General features: G+C 42.9%; 1 protein-coding gene across 2 annotated transcripts in view; it reads left to right on the top strand.

Moving 5' to 3' along the window:
• PolE2 (DNA polymerase epsilon subunit 2) overlaps positions 1 to 27,768 on the top strand; it is a 149,581-nt gene that overhangs the window by 50,171 nt on the left and 71,642 nt on the right. For both annotated transcript variants that reach the window (XM_068353918.1, XM_068353917.1), the window contains exons 5-8: positions 15,092 to 15,236; positions 17,195 to 17,303; positions 24,927 to 25,068; positions 26,020 to 26,124. In XM_068353918.1, the coding sequence (XP_068210019.1) occupies positions 15,092 to 15,236; positions 17,195 to 17,303; positions 24,927 to 25,068; positions 26,020 to 26,124 (501 nt within the window). The remainder of the gene's footprint in view (positions 1 to 15,091; positions 15,237 to 17,194; positions 17,304 to 24,926; positions 25,069 to 26,019; positions 26,125 to 27,768) is intronic.

Below are 27,768 nucleotides of genomic sequence, written 5' to 3'. Positions count from 1 at the left end.
ACGACTATGCTGGCAAGTCCAAAACAGAAGGATGACCTAGAGGGCGCTCGTGTTAGGTGACGGTGGCGTGGTCCAAGTGTGGTTTCTGGGGCCTTTGTTACGGCCCTTCCCTTTGATGAAGGAATTATCTAAATGGAAGACAGCCTGTGAATAGTGGTTTTCACACGCCCCTGATGTATACACGACACCCACAAGGTGCTCGCGCGAGGGTAGTAACCTCTGCATTCCATGCTTTTATCTTTCTCTGGTATATTTGGAAGATTTATATCAGAAAAGTGTAAAGAAGGACTCTTTTCACCGGCTGTCACAGGTCTCTCCCCAGAAATAGATTTTTCCTTCGTCAAAATCCCTTTTTTAACAGCGTCAACGAGTTGAAAAACAATTAAATGTAACTAAGAAAGTAATAACAGCTAATCTGAATTCCTTTATTAACTAAAACAAATATTGATACAAACACACTCGTGTGCGTAAGCACAAACACACACACAGGTGCAAGAATTGCTACGCAGTAAGAGAGACGGTCGGGGAGGAGGTAGAGATGGTGACTGCGATAACATACCGTAACTCGTCACTGAAAGTGATGAAAATAAAAAATCAAAAGAAAAAAAATTTAAAAAATATGAAATATAAAAATAAAAACAAAATAAATAAGCTAAGTTAGATTAAAATTTCCGTAGTGTAAGTTACGGTATGTTATCGCAGCCACCATCTCTACCTCCTCGCCGATCGTGTCTCCTTGTGCGTGTGTGTGTGTTTGCGCATACGCACACGAGTTTGTTTGTATCAATATTTGTTTTAGTTAATAAAGGAATTCAGATTCGCTGATATTGTTTTTTAGTTACATTTAACTGTCTTTCAATTCGTTAACACTGTTAAAAATCATATGTACACAACACATTTTTATACATTTACATCACTTTCAGTGACGAGTTACGGTATGTTATCGCAGTGACCATCTCTACCTCCTCCCCGACCGTCTCTCTTACTGCGTAGCATTTCTTGCACCTGTGTGTGTGTTTGTATCAATATTTGTTTTAGTTAATAAAGGAATTCAGATTAGCTGTTATTACTTTCTTAGTTACATTTAATTGTTTTTCAACTTGTTGACGCTGTTAAAAATCATATGTACTCTAAACACATTTTTGTTTAATCTCTCTCTCTCGGAAAAAAAATAATAGACGTATCTAACACTATAACAGGGGAGAGAGAGAGAGAGAGAGAGAGAGAGAGAGAGAGAGAGAGAGAGAGAGAGAGAGAGAGAGAGAGAGACACACTTGCTGGATGCGATACTAACGCTTCTTTGCGTCACGCTGTAAACATACAGCACGCTGGAACCTCACGGCAACATGGACGCACGCTGGACTCATGCAGTCAGGACGTGTCCTCGCTGTATGATAGACAAGTGGTTGTCTTTCCTTCGCGACTTTCTGAACGCGCAGCTAACGCTCCCTCGCGTCACGCTGTTCACATACAGCATGCTGAACGCACGCGAGCAGGACTTACCCTTGCCGCATGGGGGTCACGATGTTGATGCTTCCTTTCAGCATGATGGACTTATGCTGAAAGCACTGGAACCTGTCTCTCCCTCGAGACTTGCAGAACGTAAACGTGATGCTTCTTGACAATCGGATGGTATCCTTTACGATGTTCCATCAGGACAGGATGAGTTCTTTATGGAAGACGATAACCGACAGGATGACGCAGTTTTGTCTCCTACCCATTCGACTCAGGAGATCGATGTTCCTTTAGCCAAAGTTTTAGAGGACGAATCTCAGGATTCGCTTAAGGCAGCTGACATTAAAAAGCTACTGACAGTTTTAACATCTCTGTATCCAGAGGTCTTTACTCAACCTATGCCTCAGAGCTCCCCTCTCAGTTTTTGAAGGGCAGACCCCGAAAAACATCTTCCTTCAAGAAGATGGTTCTTGCTAGATCTGTTAAGAGAGCTTTTTCAACTCAACCAATGGACATCCAAGAGGAAGGATCTAGGGAAGGCCTCCTTTTCCTTTCCTCCAACTAGACTGGCCTCCAGATCTAGTGTGTGGTATTCGACTGGGGAAGTTCTCGGTTTGGGAGTGCCTGCCACCTCCCAGGGAGACTTCTCCAGACTTGTTGACTCTTCACGCAGGTCAGCCATGAGCAAGTCATAGATTATGTGGTCCAATTCTGAAATGGACCATCTGCTGAAGGGAATTTTTAGGACAATAGAAGTCTTCAACCTTATAGACTGGACTCTCGGAGCTCTCGCAGAGACCACAGACCCTAAGACGAGGCTCAGATGCATCTGATTGCCTGTCTGGATAAGGCCGTGAGGGATGGCTCCATCGAACTCTCCGCCCTTTTCACGGCAGGAGTTCTTAAGAAGAGGGCTATGCTTTGTTCCTTCTTATCTTCAGGTTTGTCCCTTGTTCAGAGATCTGAATTTTTATTTGCTCCGTTGGGTAATCATCTTTTCCCTCCGGACTTTGTTGGCAGCTCTGGCACAACAGGCTACACAAGATCTTATCTCTAGGACTGCTAAGAAAGTCCTCCAAGCTAGTTTTTTTTTGCAAGGAAACAAAAGGAGGCTCCCCCACTCGTTGGCCCTTTCGTGGGAGAGCCCCTTCAAGGGGAACTCAAGAGGATTGCGGCTGGAGGTCAAGCTCGCAGATTCCCAAGACAGCAAACCAAATCAAGAAAGTGAGACATGCAATCTCCAGACACTAGTGGGAGCCAGGCTTTCCCACTTTTGGCGAGAGTGGAGCCAAAGGGGGGCAGACATATGGACGATCAATGTCCTCAAGGAGGGATACAAGATCCCCTTCCTGAGAATGCCTCCCATGTCGTCGATACCCTTAGAGTTGACAACAACCCACTCAGGGAACAAGGCAACAGCTCTTCAAGAGCAAGTGAACCTTATGCTGTCGAAATCAGCCATAGAAGTGGTAGAGGACACCTCCTCGGAGGGATCTTACAACAGACTTTTCCTAGTTCCGAAAAGCTTGGGGGGGATGGAGATCTGTTCTGGACATCAGTCCATTGAATAAGATCGTCAGCAAAGTAGAATTTGCCCTGGAAATTTCAGCGTCAGCCCTTGCAGGCACCAGTCAGGGAAACTCGATGGTGTCATTGGATCTGCAGGACGTGTATTTCCATATCCCGATACACCCGGACCACAGAAAATTTCTAAGGTTCGTGTTCCTCAAGACCACATATCAGTTCAAAGCACTCTATTTTGGTCTGAGCACGGCTCCCTACGTTTTTACCCGGGTGATGTACAACGTGGCTCACTGGCTTCACCTAAAGGGAATAAGGATTTCTTTGTACGTGGACGACTGGCTACTCAGAGCAGAATCCCAAGTAAAGTGTCTTAACGCAACAGTTAGGTCTGATGGTAAACCTGGCCAAATCTCAACTAACACCCTCACAGAATATCATTTATCTGGGGATGAGAATCTGTTCAGATCGCGCACAAGGCGCGCCGGAAATGTCGCAAGGACTTTCCCCTGGTGGTCACCCGACGGTTGGTGATCCCTTGCAGCGATCAGTACACGGTTCAGTTCGCGCACACGGCGCGCATCAAATGTCTGATCTGTCTGAACTAAAGGGTTCGATTTCGTCCCTGTTTGACGCATACGATTCTCGAACAGGGGTCTGTGGGTAGAGTCTCAGAGGACATGGCACATAAATATCAAAGAGCTAGTGGCCATTCACCTAGCCCTCCTTCACTTTCAGAAGGAAGTCCGAGGAAGATTGGTTCAGATCAACGCAGACCCTGCATTACGAGGTATGCACCAGCCTTTGGATGTTGTGGGGTCAACCCTTGATAGACCTCTTCGCCACACAAATGACAAAGAGGTTGCCGGTATTTTGCTCTCCAGTCCCAGACCAGGAAGCAGCCGCAGTGGATGCTTTTCTTCTGAACTGGGAGGGTCTAAACGTGTATGCTTTTCCTCCATTCAAGATCCTGGACAGAGTCCTGAAAAAATTCATGGAATTGCCCAATGTCCGCATGACCCTGATAGCTCCATTTTGGCCCATGAGACATTGGGTTGCGGAGATGGAGTGGCTGGTAGATATCCCCAGAACATTACCACTATTAGGGTTTACCAATCCAAGTGGGACATATGTAGAGTATGGTGCAGGAATAACAAACTTTCCTCTACCAGTACCTCTATAGCCAACATAGCAGATTTTCTGTGTATCTGCGTACAAAAGAGAAGCTGTCTGTGCCTACCATCAAGGGTTACCACAGCATGATAGCCTCCGTCTTTCGTCACCGACACATTGAGGTGTCAGGTAACAAGGACCTTTCAGATCTCATTAGAGCTTTTGAGACGACTAAGAGGAAGGACAATCCAACCTTCTCTTTTATCCTGGATGTAGTCCTGGCCTTTTTAACCTCAAGTAGATTTGAACCCTTGGACAAGGCGTCTTGGAAGGATCTTACCAAGAAGACTTTTTCTAATTGCATTGGCTACAGCCAAAAGAATAGGAGAGTTACAATCCATCAGCAAGAAGGTGGGCTTTAATGGAGACAATGCAGTTTACTCCCTTCAGCTAGGCTTTCTCGCCAAAAACGAGAATCCTTATTGACCTTGGCCAAGATCTTTTACCATTCCAGAACTATCTCACTTAATTGGACAGGAAAAGGAGAGAGGCCTTTGTCCAGTAGAGCTCTAAAATTTTTATCTGCACGCATCCAAACACCTGAGAGGACAAGCAGACAACCTCTGATGCTCAGTTAAAAAGCCCTCTTTGCCTTTATCAAAGAATACCCTGGCTTTTTTCATTAAGGATTTGATAAGAGAAGCTCACCAGAATTGTGAAGTAAGAAGTTTTCCCTATCTTTAAGGTAAAACCACATGAGGTTAGAGCTGTAATAACTTCTATGGCTTATAAGCACAATAGGTCAATGAAGTCAATTTTGGAGGCTACTTTCTGGCGAAGTAAATCAATCTTCACAGACTGTTATCTCAAGGATGTCCAGACACAGTATGAAGATTGTTGTTCCTTGGGTCCTTATGTTACCTCCAGCGTCTTAGTTGGAGAAGGGTCTACTGCCTCTTCCCGATAACTTGATATATACGCTTGCCTTTTTTTCTTGTACTTGTGGTCACAGGCTGTCTGTGAAGATTGTTGCAGCCTTCCACAGTCAGATGCAAGTCAAGTTAGTTTTTTATGATGTGTGTTTTTAACTTTGGAGTAGGTGGTCAGATTCATTATCCATGGGCATGCCAGGGTAGCAAGGATGGAGGTCTAGCCACGCTAAGGTTGAGGACCTTGTGGCAGCCCCACAGAGACTTTTACAGCCCCCTAAGTGGATCGCTGAGTCTCTTAAGGAATGCAGGAAAATGAGGCAGAATAACTTTGAAGCCAACTTCCTTATCAGGTAAGAACTAGATTATTGGTACTACTAATTGTAGCTATTAATAATTATACGAATTCCCGATGGGATGAGGTTTTCTACCCACCACCAATGGTGTCAATCAGCTATATATATGTAACTACCAGGGAAGTTACATACAGTGATGCCTCAGGATACGAAAGTAATCCGTTCAGGATACGAAAGTAATCCGTTCAGGATACGAAAGTAATCCGTTCAGGATACGAAAGTAATCCGTTCAGGATATGGTTTTGTATCCTGATTTTTTCGTATCCTGAGTCGCATTTTACATGTAAATAGCCTAATCCGTTCCAAGCCTTACGAAAAAACACCTTTTCTTTCATAAACATGCTAAACTGTAGTAATAAACATGCAATGCAGCCATTTCTATCGTTCAATAATTAACCCAACCGTTAAAAACAGCCTAATCCATTCCAGAAACCACCATGAGATTATTCAATAATGTAGTTATAGCCTAGTTATCCCCTCCAAGCCCTAGGAAAATGGTCCGTTTTCTTTACTACTGTATAAAAGTTACGGTACTGTATGTAAAGCATTTGGATCAGTGAAGGTGTATTGTTACCTGTACATACAGTACACCTAAATTAAGGATTGATACCCTGAAAAAAAAGTTACAGTTAATTAACAAAAAAGTTGAAACTTACCTTTTGATTGAGACGATGTCCGATAGCGAAGTCTCGGCAGACGAGGATGGCATAAGGCAGAAAATGTAACAAGTGACAGACTACGTACAGTAATTTACACACTTAACACATTAACACTTAAACTTTACGAAATAAAAAAATGGCAGAAATAATTAACACTTAACATTACGTATGGAAAACTATAAAATGAAAGAAAAAATTACTTTAACACTTAACGGTAACATGAAACTTAAAATTGAATTTTTTTTTTTTTTGCTTTTTCATAACTTTACGTTTTTCATATTTTCTAAATTTCTTCTACTTCTTCATCACTCTTTTTTCTGTTTCTTTTCTTTACTTTCACCTTCTAATTCTTCATCACTTCCTCTTTTCTGTTTCTTTTCTTCACTTTCACCTTCGTCTTGGCCAACTAATACTGCTGGCCTCTTTAATAAGAAACTATCCATTGAAGCTTGTTTCTGCCTACTTTTCAACACATTTCTAAAATGCATTAGGCAAACGTCATTGCAGTGTTGAAGCGCACGGTTGGTATAAACTTTTTCTGGATGTTCCTTTTCGACGTAGTCTGCCATTTTATGGAAACATGCGAGAATTTCCTTAATGTCTGCCGTTTTCAAAGGTGTAACATCCTCCTCATTACTGCTAGAGAACTGTTCTTGAACAGCACTCATTTGCATCGTCTCCAACTCCTTCAGGTCGTCCGTCGTCAACTCCTCGTGGTGCTCCTCGATAAGTTCATCTATATCCTTGGGGCTAACTTCCAGCCCCATGGATGTACCAAGATGTACGATGTCAGCCACCTCAGACTGCTGAATAGGTTCAGGATCGTCAACGATCTCGGCTTCGCCTCCAGGCTTCCCGAACCCCTCGAAGTCTCGTGCAGAGACAACATCAGGCCACAGCTTCCTCCAAGATGAGTTCAGGGTATGCCTCGAAACTTCCTGCCAAGCGAGATCGATGAGTTTGAGGCATATCACGATATTAAAGTGATCTTTCCAGAATTCACGCAGAGTGAGGTTTGTACTCTCTGTGACTTGGAAACATCTCTGGAAGAGATGCTTCGTGTACAATTTTTCAAAATTAGAAATAACTTGCTGGTCCATGGGCTGGAGGAGAGGGGCGGTGTTAGGCGGTAGATACAGGACCTTTATGAAGGAATACTCGGCCAGAAGATATTCCTCGAGGCCAGGAGGGTGAGCTGGAGCATTGTCCAACACCAGCAGACATTTCATAGGGAGGCGGTTTTCTTCCAAATATTTTCGGACAGTCGGACCAAAGCAGACATTCACCCAATAAATGAAAAGTTGCCTCGTTACCTGGGCTTTAGCATTTGCCCTCCACATCACGGGAAGGTTCTCCTTGATGACTTTGTGGGCTTTGAAGGCTCGGGGATTTTCAGAATGGTACACCAGCAGAGGCTTTATCTTGCAGTCCCCACTGGCGTTTGCGCAAAAAGCAAGGGTAAGCCTGTCCTTCATAGGCTTATGTCCGGGTAGCCTCTTCTCCTCCGCCTTGATGAACGTCCGACGAGGCATTTTCTTCCAGAAAAGCCCAGTTTCGTCGCAATTGAAAACTTGCTGCGAACTGTAGCCTTCCTGCAGAGTCAACTCTTCAAACGTTTTAACAAAGACTTCGGCGGCCTTTGTGTCCGAGCTGGCTGCCTCCCCATGCTGTACCACTGAATGAATACCAGTCCTTTTCTTGAATTTCTCGAACCACCCCCGAGAAGCCTTGAACTCTGGGGGTTTCTGCTGGGATGTTCCTTCTTCGGCCTGAGAACGCACGAGATCACCGAAAATGGCGGAGGCCTTCTGGCAAATTGTAGTCTCAGTGATGGTGTCTCCTGAGATCTCTTTGTCTTTGATCCACACAAGAAGCAGCCTCTCCATCTCGTCATGCACGTGGGTTCTCTTGTTGGAGAAAATAGTGACGCCCTTAGAAGGTGCCGCTGCTTTGATGGCCGCCTTCTGCTTCAGGATGGTGCCTATCGTAGATGGATTCCGGCCATACTCCTTGGCGATCGCACTTAAACGCATGCCAGACTCGTACTTTTTCACGATTTCGAGTTTCGTCTCCATCGAGAGCATCGTCTTCTTCTTTCCTTCGGCAACATTCTTGGGACCCATGGCTACAGTATTAAGCCCAATACGTAATACACTACGTACGTTATATATAGTACTATGTATAGTAAACACTAATACAGTACAGTGCACAGTAACGAATGTTTAATAACGATAACACGTGGCGTACGAATGTATTTAACACTACGTCAAACAAGCGAAAGCACACAATGTCTGTTAACGATACCGCAGTCGGAACGAAAAGAGAGAGAGAGATGAACGCCCGTGCGTAAGCAAGCTGGGATAGTTGCCGATCAATAGGAAAGCAGGATCTTATGGCGTCAGCTAGCATCTGAGTAGGGAGATAACCAATGGGTGAGCGGGAGGCTGTGAGTGAGTTTACCCAAGTTCAAAGTCTGGCGGCGCGCGCTTTTTTAAATTACTCTCGGCGACGAGTTGGGATCTCATAAGCTTTTCGTATCCTGAAATTTTATTCATATACTGGGGCATAAAAATCTTCGAATCGCTTTTCGTATCCTGAATTTTTCGTAAGCAGAAACTTTCGTATCCAGAGGTATCACTTTTAAATATGGAATTTTTTTTTATAAAATTAATTTTTAAATATACTTACCTGGTACTGTAGTTACATATATAAAAGGGCCCTCCCTCCTCCCCTCTGAAAACAGGGGCATGGAGTTTCTGAGGAATGTTGGGAATAGTTCTGGTAACCTATGAGAGATGGCGCTCATGTATGACCACCTACTGTCATGGCGACGATTGCCGCAAAATTTGAATTTTTGCTGTGTGCGTGACAAAACGCGGGATTTAAGCTATATATATGTAACTACCAGGTAAGTATATTTGAAAATTAATTTTATAATAAAAATTCCATATTTAATTTGTAATTTGCAGTACGTTATACGAGAATGTGTGCATTATATCTGATGGGGACAAATCTCGTATGCAGCTACTGAGGTATATCCAATGCCTCATAGTGAAGGGATTAACTATTGACAACTAGAGGGGCACTTAGTAGAGCGCAGACCTCCACCACTGCCACTTATTTCTCAACCTTTTGCTTGACCCTGACTGTTGACCTTAACATGTATTAATTGGCGTGGATTTTTATACTCAAATATGAACCAAGTTTGAAGTCTTTGTGACAATGATATCCAAACTTATGGCTGATTACGGGAATTGGACATTTTGCTTGACTGTGACCTTAACCTTTGACCTTGACCTTGCCCTTCCCAAATGTAATCATTTCCACCTTTTTATATAGAAGACAATCCATGCAAGTTTCATTTCTCTATGATGAAAATTGTGGCCAGGAAGCTGTTCACAAACAAACACACAAACAGGAGTAAAACCTAACTTCCTTCCAAATTCGTTGGTGGGGGTAATGACAGAGGTAGGTTTTGGGAAAAACTGTGGGAACACTAACTGCCCCATGTCCATCCCACTAATTGCTGAAGCAAGGATGACCTAGCCCTCAGGTGGTTTGTATGCTGACACAAAACAGGATCATCAATACAGTTGACTCCTCCCCCCTTATGGACATTTTATTGCCTACAGCTATCATGCATAGCATTCAATGCCAAGACTACCGTTCTTTATTTGTAAGAACTTTCTTGTTTTTACTATTTGTATTATTTTAGAAAATGTATCTTTTTCAGTCAAGATACTACAGATACTGTGACAAAAGTTGACAAATAAATCAGATAATAATTGAAAATAGTTTATTTCACTTACGATTAATGATGATGCTTGTATCCTGATGGACTACTGTAAATTTAAATTTTCAATATTAAACTTACCCGATGATCATATAGCTGTCAGCTCTGCTGCCCGACAGAAAAACCTACGGGCGGAATACGCCAGCGATCGCTATACAGGTGGGGGTGTACATCAACAGCGCCATCTGTCAAGTAGGTACTCAAGTACTCGTTGTCAACACAGAACCAATTTTCTCTCTGTCGTGCCACTGGCAAGACCTACTAAATACGCTGTTACTAACTGGATTTGTTTTCACAACTATTTGGTGAAGTACACTATTCCTGTTTTGAGCTTTCGCTATGCAGGGGTTTTATCTTCATTTCAAAACTTGAACTCGTTTTGGATAGATTTAATTATGGTGACAAAGAGAGTATGGACTCTCTTTCACTTTTAAATGGCCGACCCTTCCCTTAGATGGAAGTATGTTTAGGTTTTTAGTAATTTTGCTTAACACGTTATAGATCTATATTTTATATCTCTCCGCCTTTATTAGGCCTCTTCGATTAACTTTCCTTTTATTATAAACATATAAAAATAAATTTTTATGTTTTGTTTATATGCGACCTTTCCTGATAGTAGGCGGTCCTAACTTGGAACCGAAGTTAATCAACGTTGAGCCCGTTATATCGTATTTAACCTTTAAAGAATTTATAACTTTTTAAATTTAATGTTTTATGAAAGAATTTCTTTGATAGTCTCGTACTGTTTTCAAAGATGAACTAACGTTTAGTTTTTTAGTCTACGCAGTTGTTGACGTTCAGGATGTTCAACATGCGCTCTATCGTTACGATAGAGAGAGAGTGTATCACGGTTTCACTTTGCAGTAAGAGTAAACCGATTCTAGCGTTTCGTTCATTCTTTCTTAGCTTTAATGGTTTAAATTCTAAATTAAAGGAACTTTTTATTTGGAAAACCTTTCAGTTTTTTCCTTTAGCATATATCATGTTTTGACGATATATAATTGGGCTCTTCTCTCAGGTGCGAAATCTAGAGAGAAAGAGAGAGATAGAGACGGAGGGAGAGAGAGGAGAAAAAACGTTTCGTTCAAGCGGGTAACGTTGTTCTCGTTTTACTCTCCTCCCTAGTCGCTGTAGGGGAAGAAGGTAAAACGTTTCTAGGGTTTTATTCTTGTTCCCAGGCTATGTGCGGTGAGAGATTGTAAACGTAGTTTATTTGAACTAGTGTTTAGTCTCTTTCCCAGCCACTGAATTCTTTATCTTTATATATGTTTTCTGTTGCATTATACGACTGTTTTCGCAATTACTACCTTTTAATGAAGGGTAGGATTGCGTGTTTCAGGTAGAAATCAGTAAAAGTTTCGATTTCAGTGAAATAAGTGCAAAACAGAAAATCAAAGTGATAAAGTGATATGCGCAAAGTGTTACAGTGTTGCGTCCGAGGGTTCGTCTGTTCGTGCCTGTCGTTCACCTAGTCCGGGACCTCTTGCAAGCTCCCAAGCCCAGGGGAGAAGTAATGTCGAACGACTTATGGGTTCCTCAGGCCTTGATCAACGAACAGACGTTTCCCTCCGTGGTTTCGGGCGTATCTACCCAAGATCGCCCCACCCACACAAAGACGAGAGAGCCCATTTACTTCTCGTCTGCGGAAGAGGTTTCTCGTAAGAAACCTTGGACCAAGGTCTCGCAGCTTATTAAGTGCAAGTCGGTCCCTTCCGCGCAAGTCCAACGGCCCAGGTGTAGCCACTGGGTCAGTTCGGACTCGCTGCAGTCTTCCGATGACTGCACACCTCCTAAGAGAGGTAAAGCGGTACCGCAACAGGCAGTAACTCCGTCTGTTGCCGCACCCGCTGTTTTAGACCCTCAGTCACAACGGACAGTAGCTCCGTCTGTTGCTGCTTTTGTAGACCCTAAGTGGTCTTTACTGCAGTCTATGCAGACTCAGTTAGCTGCGGTTATGCAGGAGTTTCGTGCGGAGAAGGTTGACACTGCTCCCGTTAGCCTACAACCTGCCACGGTTGTGCGCTCAGCTCACGCTGAGGCTGCCTGCTCCCACACTCCGGCTGCGGAGAGGTTGGCGCTGCACCCGTTAGCCTACAACCTGCCACGGTTGTGCGCCCAGCAGACGCTGAGGCTGCCTGCTCCCACACTCCGGCTGTGAGAGCTCCTCCACCCATGCGCAGTCGACCCTGCCAGACGCATGCTGACTCCCACAGACGCACGGAGCACTCCGTTGCCGTGCGTGAGCTACCACAACAACAGGAGGGTGGAGTTAAGCTGCCGTGTTTTGACACGGTGCATCAGCCTCCGCAACCCACTGTGGTTACCGCCACTCGCCCGCAGCAGACTAGTCAGTCAGGAGTTGAGGCTTCCCCACACAGCTTTGGTTGTTGCCAGCTCACAGACTGTCAAGCAGTTACATGACGTTGCCTTCTGGTCTGCTACTAATGCACCAGTGCTGTATGTCCTCACGCACCTGTTGTGGTTGACAGTTCAGTTTTTTGACAGTTCACAGACTGTCAAGCAGTTACATAACGTTGCCTTCTGGTCTGCTGCTAATGCACCAGTGCTGTATGTCCTCACGCACCTGTTGTGGTTGACAGTTCAGTTTTTGACAGTTCACAGACTGTCAAGCAGTTACATAACGTTGCCTTCTGGTCTGCTGCTTATGCACCAGTGAGACCCTCACTGAGATAACCTAGCTTTTCTCGGACAAGGTTCCTGTAGATGAGAAAGTGCTGTTCTCCCTCCTACTGATATTCCTTTGAGGACTCTGTCATTTGGAGAGGAGCCTTAAGCTGCTTAGCCTCCTATGGACTTTAATTAAAGCATAACAAGGCTTCCAGGGATGGTAAATGGTTCCGCTTCAGTCGCTAACCCCGTCTGTTGCCACACCTGCTCCCGTAGACCCTAATGGGCTTTGCTGCAAGACATGCAGTCCAAGCTTGTGTCCTTGATAGAGGACTTTTTACGGAGAAGAACCTTCTGGCCAACAACCTTCCTACCGGTTGGTTGTGCGCCCTGTTGACACTGAGGTATCCTACTCGCGTCCGCCAGTTGAGGTGGTTCCTCCACCGATGCGACCCAGTGTGGGTTGCCAGTCGCACGTTGACGTTAAGCGACGCTCGGAGGTTGTTGTTGACGTTCAGTGTGTCACTAGGAAGACGTTCAACAACCAGCAGAGGTGACTTGTTGTGACGCAGTGCGTCAACCTCAGCAACCCGGTAGGGTGTTGACTGCACAACCCAGACAGTCTAGACAGTTTCGGGTTGACGCTGTACTTCCTTGCGTCCCCATGGTTGACAGTTCACAGACTGTGCAGCAGTACCATGATATTGCGTCCGGCTCCGTCACGCATCCACCAGTGCGACCGGATTCAGCGAGTCAGACGTTGCCCACTCCGTTGCCGTTTCCTCATCAGTTTCGGATGAGGAACCCTCTGATGAGGACGTTGCTGAACAAGACGATCAACCCCCAGCCCTGCTATCCATCCAGAAGATGCTGAAGAAGGAACGCTGCCCTGTCAGGCTGTGGATGAGTCTGGTAAGGACACTGTCATCCGTGGTTCAATTTGTGTCACTTGGAAGACTACACCTCCGTCCTCTTCTGTATCATCTAGCTTTTCACAGAGGCTTAGATCTTTCCAACAATAAAGATCTACAAGACCTCCTTAAGTCTTTTGAGACCACGAAGGAGCGTCGTTTGGTTACACCTGGTTGGAATTTAGACGTGGTACTAAGATTCCTTATGTCAGACAGGTTCGAACCGCTTCAATCAGCCTCCCTGAAAGATCTCACCTTTAAGACTCTTTTCCTGATATGCTTAACCACAGCTAAAAGAGTCAGTGAGATTCATGCCTTCAGCAAGAACATCGGATTCTCATCCGAAACGGCTACATGTTCTACAACTTGGTTTTCTAGCCAAACACGAGCTGCCTTCTCGGCCTTGACCAATATCGTTCGATATTCCAAACTTATCGTATGGTTGGAAATGAACTAGAAAGAGTATTATGTCCTGTAAGAGCTCTTAAGTTCTATTTAAAAACCTTTACGAGGCCCGTCTGAAGCTTTATGGTGTTCAGTTAAGAATCCATCTTTGCCTATGTCAGAGAATTCTTTATCCTATTTTATCAGACTGTTAATACGAGAAGCTCATTCCCATCTGAATGAGGAAGACCAAGCTTTGCTGAAGGTAAGGACACACGAAGTTAGAGCTGTCGCAACTTCCGTGGCCTTTAAACAACATAGATCTCTGCAAAGTATATTCGACGCAACCTATTGGAAAAGCAAATCAGTGTTCGCGTCTTTTATCTTAAGAATGTCCAGTCTCTTTACGAGAACTGCTACACTCTGGGACCATTCGTAGCAACGAGTGCAGTAGTGGTGAGGGCTCCACCACTACAATTCCCTAATTCCATAACCTTTTTAATCTTTCTCTTGAAATGTTTTATTATTGTTTTTGGGTTGTCCGGAAGGCTAAGAAGCCTTTCGCATCCTACTTGATTTGGCGGGTGGTCAAAGTCATTTCTTGAGAAGCGCCTAGATTAGAGGTTTTGATGAGGACCTTTAGTATGGGTTGCAACCCTTCATACTTCAGCTCCTAGGAGTCGCTCAGCATCCTATGAGGATCGCGAGGCTCAGTAAGGAAGACGTACTTAAAAAGGCAGAGTAATTGTTCAAGTCGACTTCCTTACCAGGTACTTATTTATTTTATGTTTGTTATTTTGAATAACTGCTAAAATGAAATACGGAATACTTAGCTCATAATAATGTCAACATGTAATGCTGGTCTCTACCCACCCCCCTGGGTGTGAATCAGCTATATGATCATCGGGTAAGTTTAATATTGAAAAATGTTATTTTCCTTAGTAAAATAAATTTTTGAATATACTTACCCGATGATCATAAATTAAAGGACCCACCCATCCTCCCCAATAGAGACCCAGTGGACAGAGGAGAAAATTGGTTCTGTGTTGACATCGAGTACTTGAGTACCTACTTGACAGATGGCGCTGTTGATGTACACCCCCACCTGTATAGCGATCGCTGGCGTATTCCGCCCGTAGGTTTTTCTGTCGGGCAGCAGAGCTGACAGCTATATGATCATCGGGTAAGTATATTCAAAAATTTATTTTACTAAGGAAAATAACATTTTCTCTGATAGTTCTTTTATTTATTTCATCTATGATACACTATTCAGTGTTTTTGTATTTCAGAGAATAATAAAGTTTAAATGTGTTGATTTGGCCTTATTTGTCTTATTTTTCAGATAGAATTTCTTTTAGGCTCCAGTTCACGCCAAAACAGTGTCGTAGTGTTAGGGCTCTTAACCCAGTTAGTTGAAGGCCGTCATCACTTAGAAGACGATACTGGGTTTGTTCCTCTAGACTTGTCCAATACAAGATTTCACAACGGTGAGTTGAAATATAGTTACATAAGAGGATAATGATTACCAGTATTAATTCTGTTCATATGAATCTGCTCAATATATCTATTTATGATTTGTGGAGGAAGAATATAAGATCGGTGTACAGTAGATGCCTTAGTAATAGCAATGTTTGTGGTGATAAAAATAATGATATTTCTTGATAATGAAATTACAATAGATCTAAGAAAGGAAGCGTCATGATCTGTAGCATATTGCATTCAGAAGCTTAAAGTGTGTTCTATCTCCCCTATGTAAGAAAGAGCAAGTGTCTGGCTATATATATAAAGCTATATATAGATTCAGTTCCTGTCACACTGAGCGGCAACCACTTTGAAACAACAAGCTCCCACAGATTTCCCAAACTGCTGTGTGGTAGTCAGGAAAGGGGTGGGGATGGGAAGGATTGAATCTGTTTGTGTGCATATCTATAGATATTTAGTTTTTTTTATAGAATAGACCACAGTTACTCAATTTGATTGCTAAAGGCTTAAGAGTCAGAAATCACACACCCTTAAAAAGTTCTTTTGTAACCCATTTGTAGCTATCTGGCATATTAGCAAATTTCTCACAGTGTTGGAGTCTCTATATCCTCAGATATTGTGTGGAAGATGTAAATTTGAAATAACTAATTGGATCGGTATGTATCCTTCAATCTGAGAGGGAGAAGATAATGTGTCTTGTGTACTGAATCATTTAACTACTTGGGGTATTTAGAGGGGAGTTTGAAGCGTTACAAAGATTATTTTATTAATACCTCCTTTCTTTTTGAGGACCCAACATTTTTTGGGTGTCTATGCTTATCTTGGTCTGCACTTTAAAAAAGGGTTGTTGGTTACATTAGTGGTTAATTCATGTTCCTGAGTAATATTTACAGAAAATTATGTTTCTTGTTAATTCTTTTGAATGATCATGACTAGAATTAGTGGCCGTTTCCTCAAACCCATTACTCATATATGACTGGCATTTCTGGTTTTTAGTGTCTGGTTAACTGGAAAGTTTAGGGTACATTCTACCAGCTTGGTGGGTCTCTAGTCATATAGTATGAAGTGAGTGGAGAGCTAGTACTACCCATTTTGAAATTAATCTTGAATTGTCAAATAAAGACCAAGGAGGTATGAAAAGCTCCCAAGATGCCACAGGTTATGGATGGAAGTGTGCATGAGGACTGTATAGATATCTAATATTATGCTGTATATTATTTACATTACGTACAGTTTATGAACATTAATGTACATTTGCCTTATTATTATTTTGTAGAATAATGATATTTATTTCCATTTATCTTTTCCCATTACACATACAGTACTGTAAGACCACTTTTTCATTATGCATCGTGGCAACAATGTAATTATATGTGTCAACACTGCTTTTCTTTCCGCCATGTGCATGTAATAGTCAGTCGTTGTTCAGTGGTCACTGTATCGACAAGCATGGACCTGCTTCCCGCTGCTTGTCACATTTATGTCCGTTTATCTTTATTACACAAGATTTAAAGAACCTACTAGTTTAACTTGTCACCCTCCATTCCATTTATCGCGTGGATGTATGTGGCAGTATCACACACAAGGACAATATCTTACCTTATTTTAAAAATCATGTAAGGCAGAGAGCTAAGTCATTATTAATCTCAACTTATATGGTTGATGTTTTATGAGAAAAAACATACTTCTTGACATGGGGCGGGGTTGTACAGAAATCACTACACCCATCCATGGTTAATTAAAGTGCTCCTGTAACATAGACCCAAGAATCAATTTTTTTATATTGGAATTGCTTGAGAAAAGAGGTTTGGATTTTTGTGTCTGTAATTATTTGAAAATGGGAATTTTCTTATTTATTTTTATCACTTAAAATATAACATAACTTGACATTCAGGACCCCTTGGCTAGTGTAAGATAGTGTTTGTACAAAAAGTATTTTGTTTAAAATTCTATATTTTTTCAGGTTTGTTTACGTACAATTGTTTTATATTGGTTGAGGGATGGTATGAAGATGGAGTTCTTCACGCCACTGCGGTGGGTCTACCTCCGCCTGAAGAATCAAATACAACAAGGTAATGTTTTTATTTGGTTTTATATCTTTTAAAACTAAATTTGTTTCAACACGAAGTACTTACCTCGAACTACTTTCTTAGGAGTATCTGGGATCTCCTTCCATCCGACCAGAGTTTTGTGTAGTTTACCCTAAACCCATTTTCTATGAGGGGTAACCTCAGGCGGAGTGATACGCGCCCCAAGGCTAACCCCGGGTCAGAGAGCATGCCTGCTCAGGTCTCGACCTCCAGTAAGTTCTCTGGTCGCGTCGCGATATCATCTCGCCGCTCTCCTTAATCCCAGTGTGACTTTGTGTGTCCCACGCGGTACCCACGTGGTCCCTTTGTGCTTTCTCTTTGTGCTTTCCCTGTGCGCGCTTGTGTCTTATAGTGCTTCTCCTTCATCATGGAGCATCCTCGCCGTTGTCCTGGGCCTATGGCCGGCAAATCGTGTGGAGCGTTCCTCTCGAAACCCGAAGTTGACCCGCACTCTTTGTGTTCCTCGTGCAGGGGCAGCGTGTGTTCCCCTTCCGCCACGTGTCCGGAGTGCGAGTTTTGGAATGAGATGCAGTGGGTGCGGTATAGCACCAAAAAGAAGAAGGCGACGAAGAAGTCGCCTAAGAAGCCCAGCGTCCCTTCCTCCCTTGCTTCGCTGGGCGCCTCGTCGGTCCAAGCTTCTCTTCCAACCTCCCCTACCCAGAGTAGGGGATGAGGTAAGTCCGTTGCGGGGAAGAAGCCCGCGGCCCTTCCCCAAGAGTCTGACCTTCAAGACAGCGGTGTTGTGGCGTCGTTCCAGGCGAGGGAGGGGCGGGAGTGTTTTGGGGAGACGGTGGCCTGGTGCCTGCAGGTCACGTCTCCCCAGATGACCCCATGTGGGGAAAAAACGTTACTAATTCCTCTCCAGCCTCTTGGGCATGTTTTCAGGCGGTTCAGCAGCCGAGGGCGACGTCGAGAAGGAGCTTTCCCCGCTGTTGGACCCCACTGCGTGGGTTCCCCCTAAGATGCCCCTTTCGGACAGGCCAGACCTTCTCCGGCAACCACACTTCCAAAGATTCCACGAAAATCCTCGGTCCCTTCGCCTTCACGCGTGGAAGTTATCGAGCTGGAACCAAACGGATTCCCCCCACAGAGTGGTTCCGGTGTTCCCGAACACGAAACGGGTACTAGAATAGTGGAGCTGCAGGACGAACACCCTCAAAGGGATGTCTTTTGCAGCCGACCCTCCGGAGATGCATCTATTCACGGACACATCGAAGGAGGGGTGGGGTGCCCATCTCATAGGAAAATCAGCAAGAGGGAACTGGACAGCCCTAGAGAAGACCCAGCACATAAACGTGCTAGAGATGAGGGCAGTACGAAGAGCGTGCCAGGAGTTCGTACACCTACTCCGGGGAAACACCGTGGCGTTGATGTGCGACAACGCCACGGTGGTAGCTTACATAAAGAAACAGGGAGACCTAAGGTCGAAGGAGCTGTGCGTCCTCACGTTACAACTTCTGGAATGGGCCGAAGTGGAGCAGATCAGAATCTCAGCGAGGTTCATTCCAGGGAAACGGAACGTCCTCGCCGACGGCCTCAGCAGGATGGGGCAAGTGGTAGGGTCCGAATGGTCTCTGCACCCGGAAGTAGCCAGGTCCGTTATTCAGAAATGGGGTTCTCCGGTGATGGACCTCTTCGCAACAAGGCTGAACACGCAGCTCCCCGTGTTCTGTTCTCCTGTACCAGACCCAAAAGTGACGTTCGAGGACGCCTTCCAACATCCTTGGGACAATCTTGACGTGTACGCTTTTCCCCCCTTCGGGATGCTCAGGCAGGTCCTCAACAGAGTAAGAAGGACGGACAACCTATGGATGACTTTGGTAGCGCCCTGGTGGCCGGAGAGAGAATGGTTCGTGGACCTAAGGGAGTTCGCACAACAGCTGCCCATGCCCCTTTCGGACAGGCCAGACCTTCTCCGGCAACCACACTTCCAAAGATTCCACGAAAATCCTTGGTCCCTTCGCCTTCACGCGTGGAAGTTATCGAGCACCTCCTGAGGAGGGAAGGCTATTCGTCGAGTACAGCAACGAGGATATCGGGCTACCTGAGACGGTCATCGACAGCTGTATACCAGGCTAAGTGGGCCACCTTTACCAAATGGTGCGCCGCTAGGGACATCAGGCCCCTGAAGGCCTCCATCCCGCAAGTAGCGAACTTCCTAGTTTACCTCAGGGACGTGGTCAACATGTCCGTCCCAGCCATCAAGGGAGTCCGCGCTGCTCTGGGCCAAGTTTTTCTCCTGAAAGGCATAGACCTGGGTAACTCCAGACATATCTCAATGCTCATGAAAAGCTTTGAGGAATCATGCCCCCCCCCCCCCCCCCCCCCCCCCCCCCCCCCCCCCCGCAAGCTGTGAAGGTGCCACAATGGAACGTGGCAAGGGTCCTGAAAATGTTATCCGAACCTCCGTTCGAACCCCTGAAAGACATCGTGGACAAGGATCTCACTCTCAAGACGGTTTTCTTGCTGGCGTTAGCGTCAGCTAAACGGGTAGGCGAGATTCATGGTCTGTCCTACGAAGTGGCTCTCTCGAAAGGTTGGCGAGAAGTCACGTTCAAGTTCGTCCCTTCCTTCGTAGCTAGGACCCAGAACCCTGCCGTGTGGGACCCCAGATTTGAAGGTTTCTCAATTCCGGCAATCCCCCGGTCGGACGATGTGAAGGATTTGCGCCTGTGCCCCGTCAGGGCAATGAGGAAATACTTGGAAAGGACAGCAAAACTCCGGCCAGGGATCAAAAGTCTTTTTGTTTCCACAGGCCTCGTGAAGAAGCCAGTCTTGAAGAATACCATCTTCTGGTTGCGGCAGGTCATCATCAGGGCCCATGAAATTAGTGGCCTGAGTACTACATTGGCTTTCGAGAAGAATATGGCAGTGGGCCAGATCCTAAGGGCAGGCACCGGGGCCAACCAGTCTACCTTCACTGCTCACTATGTGAAGGACTATTCAAGAAGATCCCTGGACGGGTTCTCGATAGGTACCGTCGTTTTCGCGCTCCAAACGGTTTAAAGGCTTAGCCTCAGTGATAACCGCGGGTAACAAGCACAAGAGACACAGGTTCGTTCCTTAAACCCCCTTGTTCCTTCTTTCCCTTTTTCCTCTTCAAGTGGGCTCTGAGAGGGCCCTGCCTGAGCCAGAGACGAGTACCTCAACAAGAGGACATGTTCCCTAGGATTTCTTGCACAGGTGAGTTTCTTAGACACTAAGATGGGTTTTTGTGTAGTTTCCTCTCGATCGATTTTCTATGGGGTCAACACGACCTAGCCTCCTTTCTAGGTCTCTGGATTTTCCTAATTACAGTGAACCCTCGTTTATCGCGGTGGATAGGTTCAAGAACCCGACCTCGATAGGTGAAAATCCGCGAAGTAGTGACACCATATTTACCTATTTATTTAACATGTATATTCAGACTTTTAAAACTTTCCCTTGTACGTAGTACTGTTAACAAACTACTCTTTAATGTACAGAACACTTAATGCATGTACTACAGTACCCTAAACTAAAACAGGTACAAATATTAAAGGCGATTTTATATCATGCGTTTCCTAAACACGCCAAAAAGCACAATAAAAAATGGCAACCAATGTTTTGTTTACGTTTCTCTGATCATAATGAAGAAACAAACGCATTTAGTGTACACATCTGTGTATAGGTTAGTTTTTGCATCGATTATATTGATTATACAGTATGTTAATTTTTTTATTACCAATGTTTTACTTAATTTTTCTTAGGACTTCCAAATGAAATGTTTTTCTTTATGACGCCGCCTGAAACGACGGCGCCATGAAGTACGCTCAGTAAACAACCACGCTCAGGAAACAAAGAAGGCATTTAACGCGCATGATGAAAGTGATAAATACAGTGATACCTCGGTAGTCGAACGACTCTATACTCGAACAATTCGGAGTTCGACCAAAATTTTCGAGAAATTTTTGCTGCGGTGCTCGACCAAAAATTCGGTACTCGACCAGCCGAACACGTGACGACCGCATGGGCTTTGTGATGATCGCGCCATCTCGGCCACTCTCGCTTGTTCGGGAAGCATCAGTTCTCTCGAGAGCGTCACTCAGACAACGCGCGATCAGCATTCGTTGTGATTTAGTGATTTTCAGTGCTTTTAATTGCTTTTTTAGCTTTCATAATGAGTCCCAAGAAAGTAATGAGTGTTAAGGGGAAGGAGAAGAGGAAAACAGTGCGAACAACGATCGAGTTGAAGAAGGAAATTATAGCGAAATATGAGAATGGTGTACGAGTGTCCGATTTAGCGGTAGAATACGGAATGGCGAAGTCGACCATTTCTACGTTTTTAAAGCATAAAGAAATGATTAAGAAGGCGAATGTTGCAACGGGAGTTACGGCGGTAACTAAGCAAAGGCCACAAGTGATTGAGGAGATGGAAAAGTTGCTTTTAATATTTATTAAAGAAAAACAGTTGGCCGGGGAAAGTGTTAGCGAAGCGTTCATTTGTGAAAAAGCGTTGCATATCTATGAAGAATTAGTGAAGAAAAGTCCGAGTACCAGTGAAAGTGATTCATTTACATTTAAAGCGAGCAGGGGTTGGTTTGAAAAGTTTCGTAATAGAACAGGTATTCATCGTGTTACTAGGCATGGGGAGGCAGCTAGTTCGGATCAAATTGCAGCCGATAAATACGTGGGGGAATTCGATCGGTACATAAATGAACAAAATTTGATCGCACAACAAGTCTTTAATTGTGATGAGACTGGGTTATTTTGGAAGAAAATGCCAGCCAATACGTACATTACCAAGGACGAGACGAAGATGCCAGGTCACAAGCCAATGAAAGATAGGCTAACATTGTTGCTGTGTGCAAATGCAAGTGGCGATTGCAAGATCAAACCCTTGTTAGTGTACCACTCGGACAACCCCCGGGTGTTCAAACGAAATAATATTTGTAAAAGTGCACTACCAGTTATGTGGCGCTCGAACACTAAATCTTGGGTCACAAGACAATTCTTTACTGAGTGGATAAACGAAGTGTTTGCCCCCCAGGTTAAGGCTTACCTCATTGAAAAGAGCTTGCCAATGAAATGTCTTCTGGTTATGGACAATGCTCCTGCACATCCTCCAGGTCTCGAGGATGACTTGAAAGAAGAATACAGCTTTATCAAAATCAAATTCTTGCCCCCCAATACTACTCCCATACTCCAGCCCATGGACCAACAGGTCATTTCAAACTTCAAAAAACTCTATACCAAGGCCCTTTTCAGAAAGTGTTTTGAAGTGACCAGTGACACGAAGTTGACCCTAAAGGAATTCTGGAAGGAACACTTCAGCATCCTCAACTCTGTTAACATGATTGACCAAGCTTGGCGAGGTGTGACCTATAGGACATTGAACTCTGCCTGGCGTAAGCTGTGGCCATCATGTGTCACAGAGAGGGAGTTTGAAGGTTTCCAACCAGAGGCGGGTCCAAGCACTGCTACCCCTGTAATTTCTGATGACACTGATGTCGTTGAGGAAATTGTTGTCATGGGCAGGAGTTTGGGGCTTGAGGTCGACAAGGATGATATTGATGAGCTTGTAGAAAGCCATTCTACCGAGTTGACTGTGGAGGAATTGTTGCACCTGCAACAACAACAGCAGCAGGATCTGATTGTGGAGCAGGAATCTTCAGAAGAGGATGAGGTAAGGGAGGATGTTCCAAGTTCTCTCATCAATGAAATTTGTTCCAAGTGGGCAGATGTGCAGGCTTTTGCTGAAAAATACCACCCAGAAATTGCAGTAGCAAACCGGGCAGTGCATATGTTTAATGATAGTGTCATGTATCATTTTCGAAGAATACTGCAGAGGAGGAAGAAACAATTAACAATAGACCAGTTTTTCACAAAAGAAAAGAAAGCTGCTACATCAAAGCCTGTTTCTCCTCCAAAGAAGAGACAAAGAAGAGAAGAAACCCCTGAAATAGATCTGCCCACCCTTTCATTGGAGAGAGAAACAACTCCTGAAGGAGAACTACCCCACCACATCATGGAAGGGGACTCTCCTTCCAAGCAGTAACCTCCCCCTTCCATCCTCTCCACATCCATCCCTGTATGCCATCGAACCGCTGCTCAAAGGTATGTTCACTACAGTACAGAAAATGGTTTAAAATTGTTTTATTTTAGTACAGTAAATGGTTTAAAATTGTTTTATAGGATTTTCTGACCAATTTCATACACATTTAGATAATTATTGTTGTTTAGGTACACGTTTTATTAATATTTTGGGCCTGTTCGAGTGCTTGGGAACGGAATAGAATATATACCATTATTTCTTATGGGGAAAAAAAATTCGGTACTCGAACAAATCGGAGGTCGAACACGGATCTCGAACGGATTATGGTCGAGTACCGAGGTATCACTGTAATGATATTTACAGTAAAAGCTTTTAGAAAATATGTTATTACAAATATTATTTACCCTATCTATATAAAATCATACAGTACATACTGTACGTAGCAAAGCAGGAAAACAATTTACGAGAGAGAGAGAGAGAGAGAGAGAGAGAGAGAGAGAGTGTGTGTGTGTGTGTGTGTGTGTGTGTGTGTGTGTGTTTTACGTACGTAAATGTAAATTTTAAACAAAAAAAAAATGATAGGTTACAACATGTAGACTTTTAAAACCTTCCCTTTAACTTAATGCATACAGTACTAAACTAAAACAGGCACAAATATTAAAATGTTAGAATATTAAAGTAAAAAATAAAGTTTTCAATATTAATCTTACCCGATGATCATGTAGCTGTCAACTCTGTTGCCCGACAGAAATCTACGGTCGGGATACGCCAGCGATCGCTATACAGGTGGGGGTGTACACAACAGCGCCATCTGTGAGTAGGTACTCAAGTACTTCTTGTCAACAAGAACTCAATTTTTCCTCTGTCGTACCACCCTTCCTAAGGGGTGAGTCACCCATATTAAATAGCGTGGTTTGTATTTCAGTTATGGAGCAAATGACAAATTCGTAGGTAATTTGTATTTTTCCTAACTATACAAACCTTAGCTATTTAATCAAACTTGCCTGCCAGCCCTATCCCCCATGAAGTCTTACCTCTAAGCAAAGTGAACTCAGCACGGGTGAGTGTGAGGGGGGGTGGTAGCAGGCTACCCTCCCTACCCCCCCGCTAACTAGCGGTTGGGTAGTAAACCCTCGTTAAAACCCATATTAGATAGCTAAGGTTTGTATAATTGGAAAAAATAAAAATTACATACGAATTTGTCATATTAACTGTCGTTCCTATTCCTGTTTGTTTACTGTACAGTATTAGGAGGAATTCAATTCACCTGGCTGTGTCACTAAGTCAGCTTTATATATGTTGGATGTAGGAAAATCAGTCTTGTATGTGTTGAAAAAATACAAATTGCATATAGAATTTTATATTTTTCACATAATGAACCCATATAATTTTAGTAAGCTATTTACTGAACTGACATGGCTACAGAATCCATGGATTCATTTTTATTTGAAGCTCATTCACTTTCTTTTTCAGTCCACCATTTGTTTTAATAAGTTAAGGGCTCTTTTTATTTTTTATTCATTGAGATGTATGCAAGACATGAATAATATTTATAATAATGTGAAGTTAGTGTTACTTTTTTCTTAATACAGAGCGTATTTGGGTAACATAAATTATTTTGGTGGACCAGGAGACACTTGTGCAAAGAATAACTTGAAACTTCAGCAGGCGGAGCAAGATAATAAAGATGCCATGATGGTCATTCTTTCTGATGTGTGGCTGGATAAGATCAAGGTAAAGGATTTGAGTTCCATCTAGGAATGGATTTGCCTATAGTACAATTATTATTTTATTTTTTATTGTTATTAATTTTCTGTAGTGGAGCTAGCTCTCATTCAATCAATGCACAGAGGATGAGAAATATTTTGAGGATTCATACCCAGGTGTCAACATGCTATTGATCAAGTGAGCTTTCCAATATTAAAAATAAAATCCAATTTTTTCTCTTACTTATACCCTCCAGGAAACTAGCTGGTGTTAGATTGCCCTCTGAAGATGATCAGCTCTTTGTGCAACAAACTTCATTATTTCATTATTTTTCGATGTAGTCAGATATGGTCCAACATTTCCAGCTCCAGTATATAGTGTTTGAATTTTTAATTAGGCCTTTGTTAGTAACATTTAGAAAAAGATCAAAAAGGCTTTTTCTGGTTTTAAAACACTAATATGTGCCAAACGTTTGGTGATTAAGCTGTTACTAGGAGACACAGACTCAATCTTTTGTATCACATGTAGGGACTAACAATGTTTTCTGCTTGTACATTTTGAAAAGATATTGGTCATGAAAATTTTTTATCAAGATTATACATAAAAGATGTACAGTACTTTAATGTTATTGCTGTTCTTAAAATCTTTTATTCTAATTGTTTTATACTTCCCTTATATTTATTTCCTTATATCCTTTCCTCACTAGGCTATTTTTCCTTGTTGCAGCCCTTGGGCTTATGCCATCCTGCTTTTCCAATCAGGGTTATAGCTTAGCTAGTAATAATAGTAATTATAATAATAATAGTATAACAAATTGTATATTGTTTTTTTTGTCAGGTATTATATTAATTTTTATTTTCTTAAGAATAATTCTTAGATTAGTTGGTAAACCTATAGTATTTTTCTCTTTTGTCATTACCTGCTTCTTCTCCCCCTATTCTTATAGTATGAGTAATCGATTATTAATTCAATTCACAGGTAGTAGAAAAGCTGAGGGTTTTGTTTAATGGGTATGCCCAGTTTCCACCATCAGCTTTCATATTCTGTGGAAATTTCTTATCAGTGTGCCACAGTTCTCAGCAGGTAGGTGTCACTTTGGGTTTTTCAAGGATTAAGTACTTGTCTCTTTTAGTTTTTCAAGGGTTAAGTGTTTGTCTCTTTTGGTTTTTCAAGGGTTAAGTATTTGTCTCTTGGTTTTTCTAGGGTTAAGTGTTTGTGTTTTCTGGTTTCTCAGGAGTTGAGTGTTTATCTCTTTTGGTTTCTCAAGGGTTAAGTTTTTGTCTCCTGGTTTCTCAAGGGTTAAGTGTTTAATTCTTTTGGTTTATCAAGGGTTAAGTGTTTGTCTCTTATAGTTTCTCAAGGATTAAGTGTCGGTTATTTTTGGTTTCTCAACGGTTAAGTGTTTGTCTCTTGGTTTCTCAATGGTTAAGTGTTTATTTCTTTTGATTCATCAAGGGTTAAATGTTTATATCTTGGTTTCTCAAGGGTTGAGTGTTTGTCTCTTATGGTTTCTCAAGGGTTAAATGTTTGTCTCTTTTGGTTTCTCAAGTGTTAAGTGTTTATATCTTGGTTTCTCAGGGGTTAAGTGTTTATCTCTTTTGGTTTCTCAGGGGTTAAGTGATTGTCTCCTTTTTTATATTACAAGAAGTTAAGGCTTGTAATTTCAGTCTTCATCCTTGGATTATGTATGTCTTATAGTTTAGAGTATACAACATCAAATTCATACTGTTGACGTGTTACTTATTTAGTCATTTCTTATCACAATGTCTAGAGATAATGTTATTGAACTTTGGAGACTTAGTTAAAGAAAATAATAGACAACTGTATTTTTCATAATTTCCATTTGTTCTATGTAGCTTATAGTTAGTATTTATTTATATTATAAAGCCTTTTCACCATGAATCCAAATTTCTAAAGAAATTTTGACAGAAACCCATAAATTTATAGAGCCCGTAAGTGGGTTGTGCCGTCAGTGAACTTCACACAGTGTACTTATGCATTATTTAAAGGTCTTTGCTGTGTTCCTTTGCCCCATAATTGCACTTGCTTTATATCCTTTTATTTTACCTCCATTCTTGCTTCCTTTCTTTCATCTAACTTTCACCTCATAGTTTAGGGTTTTGGTAGCCTATTGAAAACTTGGAATGTCTTATGCATCACCGGCATCCCATCCTCCAAGGCGAATGATCACAATTCCTCACACTCTTTCCCCAATTGATTAGTATATATCAGTGGATATTGGGTTACCTTCACTCCCTCATATTCATGATCAACCTGTAGATAGGATTCAGGAAGACTCGTCCGCAGGAATAACGGATTTTGAGCGAAGCGAAAAATCTATTTTTGGGTGAGATAGCCATGGCGTCCTGATGGAAGGTTCCTTTTTGGTAGCTTCCTTGGGTATATAACTACTAAGATATTCCCAGAGAATTTAACCACAGGTTATCACAGAATTCTAACTTCTGGAGCGAGTATCCTAAAGGTTTCCCTTCTAAGACATCGTATATCAACAGGGGACGCATGTATTAACGCGCCACATAGCTATCTACACCCCAAACAGAGTTAACACTTCGGTGTGTAAGGGCGGAGAATAGCTGGGAGCCGTTCCACAGCTAATCTCGTTCGTGGCTACTTTTGGTACTCGAGACGTAAACAAACGGGCGCCATTGCTAAATGACGTCACGTCCGTCCTCATCCTGAAGCCAGTTGCTTGCCGATCACCATGAT

Source organism: Palaemon carinicauda, chromosome 30 (assembly GCF_036898095.1).
Source record: "Palaemon carinicauda isolate YSFRI2023 chromosome 30, ASM3689809v2, whole genome shotgun sequence".
Taxonomy (NCBI): Eukaryota; Metazoa; Arthropoda; class Malacostraca; order Decapoda; family Palaemonidae; genus Palaemon; species Palaemon carinicauda.
The sequence above is the reverse complement of the archived record's forward strand: the minus strand, read 5'-3'. Positions and strand labels throughout refer to the sequence as shown.